Source organism: Cygnus olor, chromosome 4, assembly GCF_009769625.2.
Source record: "Cygnus olor isolate bCygOlo1 chromosome 4, bCygOlo1.pri.v2, whole genome shotgun sequence".
NCBI lineage: Eukaryota > Metazoa > Chordata > Aves > Anseriformes > Anatidae > Cygnus > Cygnus olor.
This window is the reverse complement of record NC_049172.1, coordinates 36,554,058-36,573,453: the sequence shown is the minus strand read 5'-3', so window position 1 is coordinate 36,573,453 and position 19,396 is coordinate 36,554,058. Positions and strand designations below refer to the sequence as shown.

The following is a 19,396-nucleotide window of genomic DNA, read 5'->3' as shown; positions in this document are numbered from 1 at the left end:
GCAGCTCAAAGACATTAATTATTTACAATACAGATTAATATGCTAGAATCCTTTACATTTATGAGCATACAGTGAAGAACTGAGCATATGAACCTGAACTGAATAAAAATAGCTTGAATAAAAACAGGGTGTATATATAACAGAAGCAGACCTATAATCAACACATCCAGCAAAAAAATTAATTTACAAAAAGTTCAGCCACAAGTAATACAGATCTTTGTAAAATATGCTAAGAATGTTAAAATCTAAAAGCCATATTTGATTCTTTTATATAATCTCAGACATCCTCTAAGAATACGGTCTCAGGGAAAACAACTCTGTTTCTCTGTGAGTTAACTCATGCATGTTTAAACTACTTAAGTTCATTTTTGGAAAAAAACAAAAACGACATCGGTATATGCTTTTTCAGTCTCCTTAAGTCTGCCTAGCCAGCAAAACCAACTCAAATAATAGTGAAGTACAACTACTTTCCTGTCTGGTCAAGAAGATTCCCATCATCCTCACTGTTATACACTGCACAGAAGCACACTGTAGTAAGGAAAGTTTTTCAAGTTAGTTTTAGGAAGATGCATCTCTTAGAAATTCCAGTAACTCAAGATATATATGAAAAATGCTATTTAAAGGTTTTGAACTAATTTTTCCCCAACAAAATGTGACAAGGATGGTAGGGCTTGCATTTGTTTATGTTGATTTTTAGGTTTCAGGATTCAATGCCAACCAAAAGTTTTCCAACTACTTACCCACTCTTCCTCGTCATACTCTGAATGATGGGGTATAGAGTCCTGTCTTTTAATCTGAGAAGGATGATCCTGATGCTTTAGGTCATCACCCTCTTCTGCACTGTTTCTAGGCACAGCTGGTTTCTTGAGGACACAGCCGGGCCGGGCTGTGTATAGTGCTAAAAGGGCACTTCTGACCAGCTGATCCTTAAATGCGTGCACAAATAACTCTGTCTAGAGAAAAAACACACACATACACTGAATGCAAGGTTAGGTCAAAGAATGTAATAGAGCAGCAAAGCTATTACAACACGGAATTACCCTTAGAGGCAGGGATATTTGTGTTTCAGGTCAGCCTAAGGGGCAGAAAACAAAGTAAACCAGCAAACAATAAGGAACAATTCAAGAGTTTGGGGGACATCATCGCATTCTACAATCCCATTGTTGCACAGATTAACACAAAAGAACTGTACCTGTCAGAGGTCACCACCTTTTCACACAATCCTCTCATTTGAGCTCTAAATTGTGCCTGCAGAGACAAGCCTCTACAAGGACCAGTTCCAAGAGCACCCAACCACTGCTCAATCATATCCAAGTAAGTGTTAGAAAAAAACATAATTAACAAATAGAAGAATCTCCTTGAATAAAAACACTCCACTACACCGACAAAACTGAAGTATCTGTAAAAGCAGTGTTTCCAGGTATAAACTGTGGTACCTGCAGGTACTAACCTAAGTATCAGGACAGGTGATGGCTCACAATTTCCACCTTTAATTAATTTATTTTTTAAGAAAGGAACCCTTGAAGTAATTTTTCCAGGCTCTCTGAGGATGTTACTCAATTGACCACCACTATCATTTTTAAGTTCTTGTTGACTATGACAGATGGAAAATCACCTTATTTTTAAAAGCCTCCCATCTCCCTGCATTATTTACTTCTACCATAAGAAGAAAAGCAAAAATGTTAATGCCCCTGCTTTCTGCATATGGTCTTTAGCATCTCCAGCCTCTGTCTCTAAATAACTGCATAAAATTCTCAACTGATATTTTCATAGTCATTCTCAAGTTACCATCAAGTTGCAATATGAAGTATGATACTGCAAACAGATGAATTCAGGGATGAGAATATAAATTAGCATTTTATTAGTTCCACTGCATCTCAGTGCAAAAGGCTTTTGGAGCCCCCATAAGAAAAAGTCAAAAAATTAACCGAGGACTAGATAATTTTCCTAACAGTATGCCAGTGCTCCATAATTAGACTTGCTTCAATGAGTATGGGAAATCCTCACTTCCCAAGGTTTTACAAATCCTCAGTATAACGAAGGCATGCAGAAAACCATGAAACAGATCTTATCCTTACAAGCCACTAGATGTGCTCTGTCAACTTTTTCTATCCTGGTAGAAGATTGTTCCTCCCAACTCTTTATTTTAATTTGGGCTATTATATCCTTCAAGCACTGTCTTTCAAGGAGCTCTGGTTCTCCATACTTGCTCTTGTTACCCATGTGCCATGCACACCCGTCACACACAACATGGGGCCCTATCTCTGCTGACCTGTCCACTTCATCAGCTGACACAAACAGCTGAGCTGCAGAGGATGAGGCACAAGCACACAACCCTTTTCACTACATGGCAGCAACCACTAGCAAAGCAGCGGAGACAGACAGCTGGGGAGAGTCACAATTTTGGTTATTTCACAACAACGCTCATCAGGGTTCATCTGTCAGAGACGGGAGAGCATACACCCCGTCAATACACCATAGCCCACCCACGCTGCTCTAGCTCCTCTCCCTGGGCATATGCCCTGGTTCACAGGTTGACGAAACACTTTCTCATTCCTTTCATACCTTAATAACACCCACCAAGTTTTAAGTATCAGCCTCTAGCTTCCTGGAAATCTTTCTCCCAGTTTCTGCACTCCTTCCTTCTGTTCCTCTCCAATCCCTTTTTGCTAGTACTTGCTTTACTTTTATAAGCCTCCACTCATACTCAACTTACTTCTTTCCATGGTTTCTTCCTTCCATACCCCCTCAAAAGCTGACACTTAGACCACAATGCTCCAAAGAATTGTGGTTTTCCTTTAAGACCCAGCTGCTGAGGTTGGGAACCTGCATGAGAAGTGTCTGTTCTTTACAGGTTTCGTAATGTTTTGGGGAAAAAAAAGAAAACTATTTTGATCCTTAATGGTTGCACAGAGAAAGCCTGAGAATTTGCTACACATAAAACTCACAAGGCTCAAGAGAACAACCATAGGAATATCTAAGCTAAGTCATTATTATTATTATTATTTTAATTAAGACTTGTTTTTGACCTGATTTGGGATTCTTTAGTGATTGGGCTTGAGAAACACTGCTTAATTCTCTCAATTTATCAGACCCATTCTGCCACCTTCTTACTAACTTAGTGCCTTAACTTAGGGAAACTAACTTAGGGAAAGGGTACTTAGAGATAATGATCTTATTTGTAGCCCTTCAGTACTGCCTCACTGCAGTCCTGAGCTGCACTGTAAGACTATTTCAGTTTTCTACATTTCCAGCCTCTACATGGTGCATGCTCAGAAAACAGTCTTTGGGTAATATTGCCACCAAACCCTATCAAAATCTCCTATAAAGACAAGACAAATTTTGATTCCCACAGTTGTCTTGTCTCGCACGGTAACAGCGAAGCTTCTCTTCAAGGCTGTCCTGCAATTCCTATTAGAATAGCCCAAACTATTTATCTGTCCTTACAAAGGGCAATACCACGGTTTTGCTGAGGTTTGAGGTACCTCTCTCCCCCCTCAAGATTTGCTTGAGATCATATCGGGTCTCCGCATGAGGAATGGTAAATTCAAAAAAAAAAAAAAAAGCTTTGAGTTTTAAAAGTATTGGACAACTTAAAGTCAGAAATGTCCACTATGACTGAGATGTATATTAGGTAACTATCTGAAAAGTTTAAGTTTATTGAATTTAATTTCAATGTAAATATGTTATAGGGAAAATGTATTTTAAAAAAGCAAGTTGGCATGGAAGTGAATCTCTGTTTTTTCATAGAGAGACTAAAATTCTTCTGTAATGAAATTCCATTCAACGATTCCATTGGTTTAACAACAACCTACATTTAACTACAGTTTTTTACAGCTAAATACAGCTAAATTTGCAGAACATCACTATTTATAAAATTTTATAGAAGGCACAAAACAAGTATATACAAAGAAATGCAAACTTTGCAAGTTCTTTTGAATACTTGACTAAAGAGTATTTCTGCAAATAAAGATAGGCATAGCTGGAAAATGAATTTATCTTCTGCAAGCTGCAAATGCTGATACACTTGTCGACAGCTAAAGGCTTCTTTAATCAATTAACAGAAAACATTGATAAAAGATTAGTCTCAGGAAAACTGTACAGTAAATTGCAAATCATACACAGAGAAGTAAAACCATGCTTAATATGAGAAAATAAGCTCTATATAAGAAAATAAGCAGCAGTGGAATTATTTAATTTTCACTTCCAACATGTGCAGCCAGTACCTCCATTTCTAACAAAAATACCTAACTGTAATTCACGTTTTTCATAGCTCAGGTTTATTTACTGCTACCTAATATTTTAGAAGGAATCATTCTCTATATGAATTTTAGTATCATCTTAAGGTTAAAAACAATATGCTTTTAAATAAACTCCAGAAATTTAATCACCAGCCAAATCGTTTTTCCCAACTTCTTCAAACATCTGTTTAATTTCTAAATGTGTATCAAGTTAAGTCATAGAACATTACTTTCTTACATGTAAAAGGTACACAAAAGGTGGGAGAGCAACAGCATCTGATGTGCCTCAAAAACACAGGTAGGCATCACATAATTCTCACCAGAAAAGTATGCCAAGCTCTCTTAATTATCAGGGACACTCTCCTAAGCCGTGACCCTCTCATACTCTACCAGATGATATAGATGGAGAAGTAAGTTATCTTACAATATTGAGATACTGCTTTGTGTTAACCATAAGGGATCTAATTGTAGCACCAAGTGGGTTTGGTCAATAGGAGTTTTTGAAGCTCAGCCTTGTGCTTCCCTAAGTTGTTCCTTGGTCCTTCCTTTCCTCCCCAGCTCTCATTCCTTCTCTATAAGCAGCTGTCCTTCCATACCAGCTTCCTCAGTAATAATCCCAACCCCTTTTTCACTTGTCCTCTTCTCCTCAGACTAAACGTGGGAATATACCTGCACATACATTTTTCTTTGAACTAACTCCTAATAGAGCAGCTGTACCTTTTCCATGAGCAGCTAAAAAAGGCCTCCTTCGATACTACATTGAAAGGTAGGCTACAATTGCCACAAAATGAAACTATATTCCTCCCTTTTGTTTCCAGGCTGAATTCTACTTTCCTATGTATCCCTTACATTTGCAGCTACTCAACTATTTCTAAAGTTACTGTGGATTTACACATCTTTAACCGAGAACAACATTTGTCTCCCCCTGTGGCTCTAACATAATGCCTTCACAGTATGTGACTGAGCTCAGTATTGAGATTTGAAACTCTCACATTGAATGATGTACCGCTGGGATAATAGTGCTCAACAGACCGTAGGGGTTGCAACTTCCAATAGCTGAAGATATATTGAAATGATTACTGATAGTGCTATTAAGTCATATTGAGATCACGTTACAGAAGGTATGGCCCATGAAGCGATGGGAAACTTTTTTAAACCCCTTTGACTATAGCTATAGTGCTTAATATTTTCACAGGATAACATATGCTTAAAAGTACTTCACAGACTTTAGCTAATCTCCAAAATCACTCAGAGACAGGTGGAAAATATTATCTTCCTTAATTTAGGGCTAAAGAAACTAAGATGAGGAGGTGCCTACAGCTACAGAAGGAAATAATAGAAGAAAGAGGATTAAAATTTGAGACCTCCTGGTTCCAACTTATCCTTCCAAACCGCATCGCCATTTCTGGTCATGCTATTATTCTAAACCTTAAGCACTGGCTTGAGCTACCTCCCATAGACAGTAGTTTGAAGTATCACAGAAAGAGAAATAACAGTTTATCCTACCACATATCCTCCAAATTACTTACAATAACCTATTTTTGAAAAACCTCAGTATGTGGCCACTAGAGGATAACAAAGACATATGAAATTAAGTTAATTATACTTTCAAATAAAGACAACCCTTATAAACGTCATTAATTTTCTACATGGAAAGCCTACAGAAATGCAAAATATTTTTTTTTCTTTTTTTTTTTTTTTTTCCTGATGGCAACATTTTGAAGCTTATTTTAACAGAGCTTATATAACATTTCTTGATGCTATGAAAGGCAACTTATGCAGGAAAAAAAACCCAGCAGCTAGAGACTTGGTTATTCCATTTTCCATTGCAGTGAAGATTTGAATCTTACTTTTTCTGAAAGCATCTTTAAAGAGTTCTTCAAGCTGTCCGGAGAATGCTGGCTTGCAGAATTAAGCAGCAGGTCTGCATGGCTTGATATGAGAGGTTGTAGATGATTGATGTTGCTGAGAACTTCTTTTGCCTTGGCTGTGTTTTCAGGTGAATAGTAAATACACTGGTATCCAGTACTGTAACAACACAGAAAGAGAGACAATGTCAAAATGATTTCTGCTATTACTAACCATGCTTAATGTGCTAAAAATATTAACATTAATGTTGTAAGAATGACGGATACCCAAACTTGACTGATATGATTGAAATGCTCCTTCCTGTAAGGGTAAAAACAAACCCTTATTTGAACATTAGAGGATAATGGACTGCCCACCACCAAACATCCAGGTAGTACTGTTCAACCTATTTTTGACTAAAATAAACAAAAATCTATTTTCCTTATTTTTTTTTTTTTTTTTTTTACATGTGATTCTGGAGAAAAGAAAGGTTTGACCAGGTCAGATGATGATCACAAAGAGCTAAAGGCTCCTTTACTTTTCCATCTCAATTCCCCTTTCATATTAATAACTACATTATTTCCAATAAAGTTATTTCTAAGAAAAGCAATGTGTCTAGTTTGACAATGTGTCTAGTTTGCAAGAAGAGACACAGAAATGGGGGATCAAAGGGAAATATGAAGTTAATTACCACAAAAACACACAAGCGCATACTGCTAACTTTAACTGTTTAAAAACTACTGCACTTTATTTGCATGATTTTTTTCCTTCTGAAAATTTATCCCCTCTTCCCCAACACTTACTAATTATACAATAGCCTTTTATCCCATTATTCCAAAAGACCATTTTTAAGCACTGTGCAGTCTTACTAGTATTTTGCTGTACCATACATCTTCCCACCCAGAAGTCCTGCACACAATCCTTCCTTTTATAAAGCCCTGCTGCAGTCCTTCAGAGAAACCAGTGTTTTGCACATTGAGACTAACTTGTAACATTAACACAGGAAGAAAAAAAAAAAAAGAGGGCAGCATACAAAACATGGGCGCCCAGTCTACTTTACTCCTCTGTACCCTGTGCACAACATGAAGTTTATGCATTGTTTTCAACAGCTTTCACTTGATTAACCACTCAATGGAGACCTCAAGGAACAGGTATGACAGGACCTAATGACTTCTGGGACAAAAAACACAGTAATCAGGCAGTTCTAAAAGCCTGTACATGAAATGCCCAGTTGGCTACCTCATGTAATTATTAATATGTATTTAGTTGTCACCAAGCAGCTCCTGGAACATCAACAATGACAGAGCATTGCACACACTCCCCAGCTGCCCTTGTATGCATCTCCTCTTTCCCCTTGCGTCTTTTCTTCATTCATCCTTGCCTCTCTTCTGCCCTTCTGACTCTTCTGCCCGCCCCCAAGTTTTATATCTTAACTTCAAGATCAAGACCTGAATTTTGACACTCAAGCAGTTCTTTGAACTTCAATGATAGTTGCTTTTCGTTTCAGTCTCTTTTTTTTCAGACCCCTTCACTCCCATTTTCTCTTTATTATCTCTTCCAGTTCCCACTCATTAGCTTTCTATAAATAAGAAATTAAATTTAATTGGATATAAGACAGACATACACACATTCAGAAGTCCAAATGAAGTGTCTCCTGCAAAATCTAGAAGGCTTAAATCTTTTTGCAAATAAGAATAGATTGAAGCAGTCTTAAAGTTAAGCATCTTGCTTAGGTACTTGGCAGAGTTACTGTCCCAAATCACACAATACCTCATGCTAATTTTCTTTCGCTAATGCCTCCATTTTTAGATATAATTCTTTGTAGAAGCGGTCAGGATGAATGACATCTGATTCAGTGAGGCATTGCCATGCTGTCAACCACACCAAAATTACGATGTCTCCAATTCACAGTCCACTAAATGAGGTACTGGCTACTAAGTGCAGAGGGCAGAATTCTGAATATTTCAACAAAACAAATTGTTGAAACCATCTCTCCTAATGAATCGTGAAAAAAAAACTTGCCCCTCTAAGAAATGAGGAAATGGTCACAGCTCTGCCTTCAAGGTGGCAACACTGCCAGTCAGATTAGATCTATTGCTACATCTACTGCAACTCTCAAGCTGACAGACTCAGTAGAGAGGGCACAGACAAAGATTAATAGTCTATATTAATTGTAGGGAAGACAGTCTTAGCACTGAATAATCCATAATTCCCCTTCAGTCTTCTTCCTCCCTTTATCAGACAGCCTTTTTGCAGGCTGAATTTCGCTAACACTGTTATCAAGCTCACCATGCACATACTCCATTCTGGGATTCCCCTCAGCCCTTAATTCCCAGATCTTTTTCACTGATCTCCCAACTCTAAGCTTCAGTGAATATTGCAGCAGAAAAGCTACAGACAATGAATGCTATAAGACAGACAGAGAGATGCTAACCCTGTGGGTAGTTCTCATTCTAATAAAGTCAGTTATAGCTTTTAAATAAAGGAAATTGTGAAGAGATAATTAATCTTTCTTTAGAATAAAATTTCCTACCAAGCCTCATGATTTAGCTAATTTTAACCTTTCCCCCGAGCCCCGGAAAACACAAAACAACTCCAAACATTCAGTTTCTTTTAAGAACTTGAAGGTACCTTTTTTTTTTTTTTTTTTTTTTTTTTTTGAGTACAAGTCCAGAGAAAGTGAGCTATTGTTTTTCAGGTACAACATGCTTGGGGGGATATCTGACGTTTATAATTGCTGTTTCTCAACACTGTTGCATCTAAGATTAGCCTGAGATTTTCTGTGGCCTTACCATTCATGAAAAGGCATTTATGCTTCCAATTCTCTGAAATGAGCCTCCTTATAAATAAGTACTATTAGACCTTGCTGCTAGATATAGTTAATGCACATCAGTAATACTACTTGAAAGAAGCTGCTGCCCATAGAATACACACAGAATACAGAGAAACCTTCTACAGGTGTTCTAATGTAGAAACCAGATGAAAGGAATAACAGGTAAGAAGAAACTTCTGCATTAGGTAAAAGACACATGGGTAGGCCCAGTGCAGGAAATCAGCAACACAATGAAAAACTATCCTTGATATATATATTATTGATTATGTATCTTTTGAAAGTCTATAACAACGTCTTCTGGGTTAAGTTTCAGAGGTTTCACTTAGCACAGAAAATGACTTCTGCATCTTGGCACCATCATTAACTACACACACGAGTGTCAGTGGTCACTTAAGTTTTAGAATTGCTTTAATAACAATATTATGTAATTGGATAAGGACTATATTGACTAAATCTGCAATTTTAACTTTAAGTTAACAAAGTTTTTGTCTGAGAATAAATATTGCAATATGCTAAACATCTAATTTTTTAATGACACTCAGAGTAACTCTACTCCTGCTGTTAACTAAGTCATTTGTGTAACTGAGTTAAATTGTCACCATCTGGGACTGGGTTAAAATCTTTTTAACAATGAACATTTGACCTTACATTTTTCACAGTAAAAACTGCAGACATCAATATCCAGAATACAGTTAAGGAACATAAAAAAAAAAAACCTCTTCCCAGGTAATGTTGAGCTTATGTATGTTACTGAAACTACCAGCACAGTGGCTTGTTTTTAAAGGATCTCACGTATCCTGTATGAAGTGGAAAGTTATGATCAAAAGCCAGTTGATTACATAAAAAACAGGACAATTCACCATATCAGGAAATAAAACCAAGCTATGTGATCAGGGCTGAGAGTTTGAAAACAGGAGAAGTCAGATGTTCCAATGGATTTTTATAATTTCTAAGATTCCTTTGAAAACTGAAATTTGTTTTGAATACTAAGGAAAATGAAGATATATTACTGGTTCTAATTCATCTTTACTTATGAAGTCTGAATCCCCATCTTGAAGTGATGATCTAGGTTGTATGCATAGAGCTTCTCTTGATTTTCTTCTATTGCCTCTTAATTCCTAGCTGACTCTTGGAGAAACACTACATCAATATCTTCAACTGGCAATGGGACATGAGTTCTAGTAACGACAAAAGTCAGGATGCCCTCCATCTGCCCCACATTGACCTAGTTATAATGGATGCCATAGTGGCAAAGAGTCTTCCTAGAAAGACTCACCCCAGGAAGCTTGAATGCCTATGGAAAGCCTTCTGTAGTTCTTCAAATTAATTTTTGGGTATCTTTGCATTGGTGGAAAGATGCAAGTAACCTTTAACATAGGGGAGAAGCTCATCCAGAGTAACTGAGCAAGGTTCTTAGCAGATGAGACAAGCTTTCATGCCTTACCACAAAACTGAGGGTAAATGACACCTTTCAATTTAACCATTTCCTGGCAGCCTGCTGAGGTGTACATTACATCAGGAAGACAACACATACCCCTAAATTGTTTAAAATGTAGAAGTGCTGCCCTACTCTTTCATTACACAGAGAAAGGTTGGCAAAGTCATGGATAGACTTTCTTCTCATCACTCCTGCAGCCCACACAGAAGAAATAGTTTCTTGTTCTCCAAAGGACGATCCTTTCTAACCTTTGTATGTGAAGCACCCCTAAACCCCTTCTTCCCTTTCTTTGCCAGTCCCAGTAACCTTTCTTTCAGGCTTGTTTAAGGAAAAGCTTCAGGCAATTTTGTCTAGAGAGCCCAGTGGCTGAAAAATACTGTGATGAGATTTTTATATCAATAAATAGCACACAAACTGTGGCAGTTTCTCAGTAAAACTTCCAACAACCTTAAACATTGATTTTATGGTCTGTCAAAAAACATTCATTTCCATGAAGTCTGTCTCTCTCTCATATATATATACATATATATATAATTATAGACATACACGCACACATGAAAAGAGAGAGAGTGAGCAAAGAACGTCTCTGTGAAAAGTACTCTGCATAACAGTCTGTGATCTCCCTGTAGAATTAAGGTTCCAATCACATCAAACACAAATCATTATTGTTTCAACATGTCTATGCTTTTCCTTGAAACAGTACCGTTTCAGATTCCTCATAGAATAGAAATAGGTGAAAAATATGAAAATCAGGTATAGGAACCCTGAAGATCTCAGTTTTAATAAAACCTCTGTTAATGAGTATGCTAATGAAGAAGCATACCTCACACCTTGACCAAAGATCTAGGCCTTATCAAATGAAAAAGGGGCCTTTTAGAAAATTCATACTCAAATCAAATAATGATGATTCCCACCCCCCCCACACACACACAAAAAAATCAACCTTCCAGTACTCTCTTAGCTTGAAGTTTGCACTAATTTAAAGCAGGATTCTTTTTAAAAAACCCGCTTTTTAAAGGATCTGCTAAAAATGGTATTAAAAAACAATAGTGAATCATAAAATCTAGTGCAGCTTCTGGGACACCTCTGTTCTTCCTGATGATTAGTACTTGGGCATTAAAATGCTTGTAATTATAAGTTTAAGAAAATAAGATAAAACAGCTATTAGAGTAGCTTGAAAGTGATTTATGAACACTTAAAACAGTGAGGCATAATATGGGTATAACTTACAGAATGCCTACCTGCACAACTGAACTCTACAAATAAAGATTTGCTGTGCCATCTAGACTGATGAGAAGATGAGCTCTTTCATTTGCTGGTTGGAGAAGTAATCTATACTAGCAGGCCAACAGAAGACTGAATCTGAAAAACTGATTTATTTTCTCTTTTAGGTACAAATAAGGAAGAAAGTAAGTAATAAGAACCAATATCGTATAATGAAAAAAATAGGATAAATGTATTTCATACACATATAATTAATTGCATTACTCTGCAATGATTTGACATACTTTAATCAGCATATTTCAGTTATTTAAATGGCGCCATGCCTAAACGATTAAGAAAAGCATCTTTTTTCTTACTTATGAAGTTCTTGTGAAGTTCACTACTAGCTACTACAGGGACAAACACAATACAGTTATGCCTTATAGACATGCTTGATGTTTGTAGTGCTGAGGCAGTTTATTTGCCACTTTGCTGCAGATGAAGAACTGTAAAGATTATGAATGGGTTGTAAAGCAATGCGCCTCACTTCAGATCATATATGGCCAAGTGCTGTTTTTTACTTGAAAAACTTGTTTCATCTCTTACTCAAGACCATGTTTTTCAATTTATTTTTACTTTTTAGGATTACTTGCTTGGGGATAAGCAAAAGAAAGTTAAGTAAATATACTGCGTTTTTAATAAATATTACAAAAACTTCCCCTCTTTGGTCTGTACAAAAATCTATATTCCATGTCATAGAAAATATGCCACACATCTTCAAACAATATACTTATTACACATTCCTCTGATAAACTTTCATGAAACATATGTTTAATTGTTGTTTTGGTTTGGCAACTGCAAATGCAATTACATCTTGCGAAGTGAGATATAACCTTGCTACCAGTTAACACTTCCTCTTGTCTGTTAATTCCACAAGCACAGGTTTGAGCAAGGAATATTTTGTGATATGCTGACACTGTTGAATATTTCAGTAAACTGTTCTACTAATCAGCCTGAAGGTCAAATGCATGCAAGACATTCTGTCATATGCATCGATAATGATGTCTTGAAAGCTACCGGGACTGGATTGAGAAATAATCTCTTCCCACATCTTTCTCCAGGTCTTTAGCTCAGTTAGCCTAGAGGAAATGGCAGCTAAATCTGCATTTTTTTTTCCTGCTCATTTCATATTCTGATTGATATCTCAAGGTGTCATTTCTTCCTTCAACCAAAGCTTCAGAAGAGCTGCTCCAATTGTAAAACAGAAAATTTAAATTGTAAAAGCTGCCCCCAGAAATGCCAAGTGTCCTCAAAGCATCCTCATGCAGTTAAATAAACAGGTGCACATAAAATAAAGTTGTCATTGCCATAGCAAAAGAAATTTCTCCATGGTAAGAATGAGAACAGCCCTTTCAAGTACCTATTTAAAGCACTTCCACTCCTGAATTTTCAAAGAAGTGAGATCCCGTTCAGAGCATGCTTTCTCCGATCTTTTGACCCACCCAAGTTCTTCCAACTCAAGACCAAAAAAAGTGTGGAATTTCCTTGAAACTCTTCTCAGCAACAGAAGAGAAGATGACTTCTGGAGGTTCCCTTCTTTCTACTTCGTGGGAATTCATACACTGAGCAACCTTTTCTTAAGGAGTGGTAAGTGATTCACTAAAAACTGCAGTCCCCTATTGTCAGTGCTCAAACTTAAGTCTGTTATCCTGATTCCAGTTTTTTGTTTTTCCTACAAATCATCTGAAAGGATAGCGACAGAGTTTCCCTTGCTAGTCCTAAAGACAGACTTTTGCTCTTCCAGGGGAAGAGAGAAACAAAGAAAACTGGACTGCCAGAATAACAGTCCAGTCTGATGTCCTTGAAAGTCACCAAAATAGAGGTGCTTCTGAGAGATGCAGAAAAGTCTCAGAAGCAGGGCAAATATATGAGGATGTGTAGGCACTCTGAAATAGGTATGAAATGCCTTAATAAAACCTGCTCCTGAACACAATCCTCTATGAACTCAGAGATCTATATAGTTTAGGTCAGTGAAATCAAGATGAATGAATATAAACGAGAAGAAGCTGTGCTGCAATGAGTACCCATTGCCATCCTAGCCTTTTGACACTTAACACTGCACTGGATCCAAAGGTCTAGCCAATGTTCTTCTCTCCTGTTACAGGCAACTATGAAACAAGGGCATTGGCTATTCATTCCTAAGAGATGCTGCAGGTCTTTTCCAGAAAGACCTCAATAAAGACTATGACTCTTTGCTACGAGGCATTTTCCCTTTTTTTCTCCAATTAACATAAATCACAGATAATCATTTCAAGTTTACCTCGCAGCTATCCTCCAGTTTGGGAAATCATATTCTGTCAGTGTGGATAAGTTCCAAGACAACGCAAGTGAGAGACGGTTCATTTTCTGAAAGCTGAATATTTTGAGGGCTAGAACTGCAGAATTCTTCATGTTATTTAGAACTTTAATCGCTTTTAATAAAAGATAATAAAGAGTGGGTTCTTATCCATCTTATTAAAATAGTTGAAATAGTACTTAAATATGATGTTTGTATTTAACGCATCAGATGAATAGAGCTTTGGAGATTATTTTGAAACACTGAAAACAGATACTTCATGAAAAGTCTTCAGACATTTTCTTCGTAAGGAAGCAGGAAATTTATAGGCCTCCTGTTCACGGTAATAAGGCTGCCTGCACCAGTCTGCTGGCAGGAGATTAGGTACCTACTGTCAACACAAAGTCCATCCACAGGTCTCTAATGATAAACAGTATTTATATTTCATTGGCAAGTTTTGTCACCAGAAGTGGCCACAGAATAAGGTTTTTATGCCCATGCAGTGCAAAACAGTAAAATAAAATTAAAAAATACAGTTTTCATTACAGTTTTCAAAGCAAATGCATCTGCTGGTGTTTTTTTTTTTTTTAACAGTAATGTCAACTTGCAGTCAACTTCGCTTCTAGCCAACTTCAAAGTTAGCAGTAGATTTTTATAATTTATCCTTTCATTCCTTATGATATGGTATCTATTAAATATTTTGGAACACCAAATATGAATCGAATGAAATTAATTTTCTATGAAGAATTGTGACGATTTAGATTAGCATACACATGTACCTCCTTTCAAATGCTGTGCCATTGATTGTACAGTGTGGCACAGTTTGTCCAAGTGCAGAGCAGTTACAACTATGGGTGCTACCAGTGACAGCTTGTCAAGCTGGAAAGATTTTTTTGCAGACATGCCCAGGGTTGTCAAAAATGAAGATGCCACTGCAAACCATTTTTTTTTAATTGAAAAGTTGTCTATAGCTGCTTCCTACTTGGTCACAAGTATTACAGAAGAGATCACTCATTCTGAGGAGCATGTTTTCAAGTATAGGTACTCCTCAGGCTTCCTGAAATATGGGAAGAAAACTTCACAATTGTGTGTTCATGTCCAAAATAAATCTTGGCATTACAAGTAAATTTTGCTTCAATTTTGCCGTCTAGCAAAGCAGGGAAGATGAAGTTATTTTATGAATGAATCATTGTCCAGTCGTACTAGATTTTCATCTTCCATGCATCCAGCAGGGGGAAACTGTTCTGTAACTCAACGAGCTCCTAATATTATAATGCAGCTTTAATGATCTTTTCCTAGCTATTACAGAAATACTTACTTTCGCCTTTCTGCCTCAAATTTACTCAGCAGTTTTCGGAGACCACCATTCTTAAACCCCTGGAAATGTGCTGCTGGGGCTCCCACGGTGATTACATCATACAAAGCATCTGAAACAGGAAGAGACAAGCACAGAGATTTGTATGCACCTATGCCCAAAACATGGCAATGCTATAGCAATGCTACTCTACAAGACATTAGGAGAACAAGTCTTCATTATTTTCAAGGAATAATTGAGAATCAGTCTCAAGAAGGCCCAGGAGCTAGTTAATATTTTTACACTTGCACACCTCAGAAAGTTTACCTGACTTATTACTACATCTATTATATGCCACAATGTAGAAAAATACTCTAGCTCTGAGGTTTACAAAGTTGTAAAGTAAATTGGTCCTTTGTGTATTTCACTTTATTACTTCTTTCATTATTTAACTTGAAATCATACTGAAACACACTGATTCATGCATTTTAGAGTTAAGAAACCATTATGATGACGTAGTCTGACTACTTGAATAATACAAGTTACAGAATTGCAGCTAATGATTACTGCATCAAGCTAATGTCTTCTGGTTGAGTGAGGGCATTTTTTTTTTCTTAAGTTGATTTAAAGACTTTAGGTGACAATGAATTCCTTGCACTCCCAGAGAAGGGGCTCCTGACTAGTAAAAGTTTCCACTTCATTGCTAGTTTGAATTTGTTTAGCTTCTGCCTTCAGGTATGACTACCTGCTTAAAGCTAAGTTGAAGAGCCCTTCTCTACCACATATATTTACTTTCTATATATGATTATAAACACAGAACAAGTCGCTTATTTTCAACTGAAAGGTTACCAAAATGGGAAATAAACTATGCTATTGAAGTTCTTGCTGATGTGACAAACTGTTGTTAATCTGTGCGCAATGACATGCATGATGGATATTTTCTATGGACATCTGCTTACAGAACTGGAGATTGAACATCTTTTTAAAAACGGCCTCTCATTTTGTGCTTGTGATTGTCAGTACAGAAACGGAGACAGTTACACCCAAAACCACAATCACTCTGTCAAAAGTTTAAATTTACTTGTGTAGAATTTCCATCTGCATTAAGCAGCACCTATGTTGTGCTCACTGGAATTATAAAAATACAGGTCAAACTGAGGCATTTTTAAGATGTTCTTCTAAAGGAAACAGGATTTTTTTAATTGAGAGAGAGTTGTTTTATTCATCAAGGAAGCTTTCCATGTAAATTAAAATCTCATCCTCCCCTAAAATAGAGCTTTTATTGCATTCTGATGATAAATATCCCTAGAAGCAAGAACACTGTACAAACGATTCACAGCTAATGAACTACATTTTACTTTCAGAGCTGAATCTCAAAGCATATTTGCTCAAATTGATTTGAACTCTAATGAATTGGTGGCTCTTCAATTCCCACTTGAGGAGAAGCAACATAATTTCATTAGCCTCATGTGAGCCTCAAGATTCGTAAACAGCCCATTCTTTCAGGTCTTCAGCAAGTTTATCCATAACACAATCTTCTGCTACTAGACCTCCGCTGCTGACAATAGTTCTATCGCTTAAAACAACAGCGGTTTGAGACTAAAATGAGAGAAACTCGTCAGATTAACTGGACAGTGGCATCCAGATATGTTTCCAGATAACTCATAAAACTATAGGAAAACGTATACAAGACTAAATCCTGCTGCTTTTGCTGACTTTGTCTTAAAAATAGTGGTGCTGTTTACAGCTATCCCAGGGGATTTACCCAGAAGGCAACTTTCATTCAGCCTGGGGCCTTCCTTGCACGAAGAGCAACTGTTTCAGATCCAAACATACCCAGACCAGCTGAGCACCTCCTGCATGCAAGAGAACAATGGAGAGTGAGGGCAGCAAAAAAGAAAACAACTATGACCCTGGTGACGGGCACAGGGCTGTCTCTCTCTCACCTTCCAGAGCATGCTATACTGGAAAGTACTGCAAGGCTTGGGAGGAATTCCTTGTGATGTGCTCCACTTACACATCAATGCAGCTCCTCATGAAGGACAAACAGTGTCAGCATGAGTGTGCTGGTACAGAAATGTTCCAGTAACTCATAACCATTACCCATGTCAAGAACAGACTATCACTGACAACACTCCACAGTGGAGACAAAGCTTAAAATGCAGCTGAGAGTAGTAGGAGCTGTGCCGTATTGTCAGCATGCTCCACAAAAATTAATAATTAATACAAAAGAAAGGGGGAAAAGAAGGGGAGAATGAGCCCTCCCTCAAATAATTAGTTCATAATTTGAAGGAGAAAAAAGGCATCAGAATACAAGAAAACTGACCTTGAAATAAAGCATTTCACTCTAATTATTCTGACTCAAAAGGTACATGCACCTCCTACTTACACAAGTGAAACACTAACACTGGTTATACAGTTGCCAAAAAACAGTCCCTTCACCATTCAGCACTTCCTGCTCAGCACTCCTTCCTGAATAAACCAGGTGCAACATGGTGACAACCACAGCAACACAGTTCCATAAACCTGAGCTTTACCCAGTCAATATAAAGACTAAAGGGATTTTTATGCCAAGCACAGCTCAACCTAGAACTTGAACCAACCTGCTCACCTTCACAGGAGGCCATCATTGTCTTGCACTGACATAGAAGCAAAATGAAAATCTCTTCATTTTAAACAAGTGTGCTTATTGTATAAACAGGGGCAAAAGCAAAGCTATGACAATATATAAATTTAACTTCTGTAGTACGATGAACAGAGAAAAATGCAATGTTTATCAAACGGATAGGGATGAAGTTATTCCATAAAGAAACAGTATTTTTCTCAAAGCTGTTCCTACTGGAAGGTTAGATGCACAGGCATTTTCCATTTCACATCAGTACCATATAATAACCTGAATCACAGTTCAATAAAAACAAACCTGTTACTTGACACATTGAACAAAGAACACATCCATATGTATACATATGACAGATGTCATTAAAACCTATCTTGCATTCACAAACTGAAAGTATCTGACAGCGTAAGGGTAAATGACAACACTGTTGCTCATCAGCTTCTTTAATCACAATCCCTATGAATATTTGTAGGCTTTTCTATTTTTCCCTTCAGTTTCCCTGTTATACTCCGGTTGCCCTTTGATATATGGCAAGCATAGCACATGTTGAGAAAGAGCAACTTGACATCAAAGTGCTGCTTATGACAGAATGACCAGCAATTGCTACAATATCAGATTATAAGTATACATCTAATAGAAGATGTAGCTTTTTGGTGCTCATAAAATGAAACTTATTTCAATAAATTAAACAGACAGGACATTGAGTAATAGATACAGAAATCATTTATCCAACTAAAGACAAGTACATTCATCTTCATAAACTTTTTTTGTTATAGTTACTGAATGACAGAAAATGACATTACAGAAAATGATTCCCTCTTTCCAGAAGATGTAAATTCTCTATTTTCAGCACAATTAGTAAGATATTTGCATTTTAAGACTAAGCAAATGCTTATGTGACATAGGGTATCACTGAAAAAGCTGATTTAGACACAAGCAGCACTGGGTTCATTTAAGCTTCCTGAGAAATAGGATATATTAAGTTTAGAAGTTACATTGTCCTTAGTGGAACCATGCTACTTACATCACCTAGGCTGGTGAGTTCATCCAGGCAATCTCTGGGAGAAAATTTAATGTGCTCTACCATTATCTCTGGTGGCACAGTGAAAAAAACACCTTAGAAACAAGACAGGTAAGATTGGCTTTTACACTACTATTGGCACTATGGATCACAGCGAAAAATTAAGTCAATACCCTAGAAGCCGTGAATCTTACTGAACATTGTGCAGCATGTCAGTGTGAAACATGACAGTATTAGTTCTGCACTGTTACATGATAATATTTTGAACTATGCATAGGGTTACAAATGTATTTCAATGCACATATATTCTGCATTTGCTTATTTGTTTTAAGTGTCATCAAAACAAAAAGAGCACAAACTCCTTGGAACTTATTAATAAAGAATTCAAAAGAAATTTAGTTAACCACTCCTTAGTTTTCCAAGATCTGCAGTCAGTATCCAAAGTTTGTGGCTTCAGAAGCCAAGACAAATTGCTTGCATAGCTGAAACACAGGACCTGATTTCTCGGTTTTTATAACTTCTCATCCATTTCAAACAGCAGTATGTGTGGGTGCAGATTTCAGAAT

General features: G+C 37.0%; 1 protein-coding gene across 10 annotated transcripts in view; it reads right to left on the bottom strand.

The window, feature by feature from the left end:
- INPP4B (inositol polyphosphate-4-phosphatase type II B) overlaps positions 1–19,396 on the bottom strand; it is a 347,812-nt gene that overhangs the window by 117,166 nt on the left and 211,250 nt on the right. For all 10 annotated transcript variants that reach the window (XR_005819226.1, XM_040554780.1, XM_040554781.1 and 7 more), the window contains 3 exons: positions 15,217–15,325; positions 6,092–6,269; positions 741–953 (listed from right to left, as the gene is read on the bottom strand). Coding sequence is in view for 9 of the 10 variants with exons in the window: in XM_040554780.1 (XP_040410714.1) it covers positions 741–953; positions 6,092–6,269; positions 15,217–15,325 (500 nt within the window). In the remaining variant the exon portion in view is untranslated. The remainder of the gene's footprint in view (positions 1–740; positions 954–6,091; positions 6,270–15,216; positions 15,326–19,396) is intronic.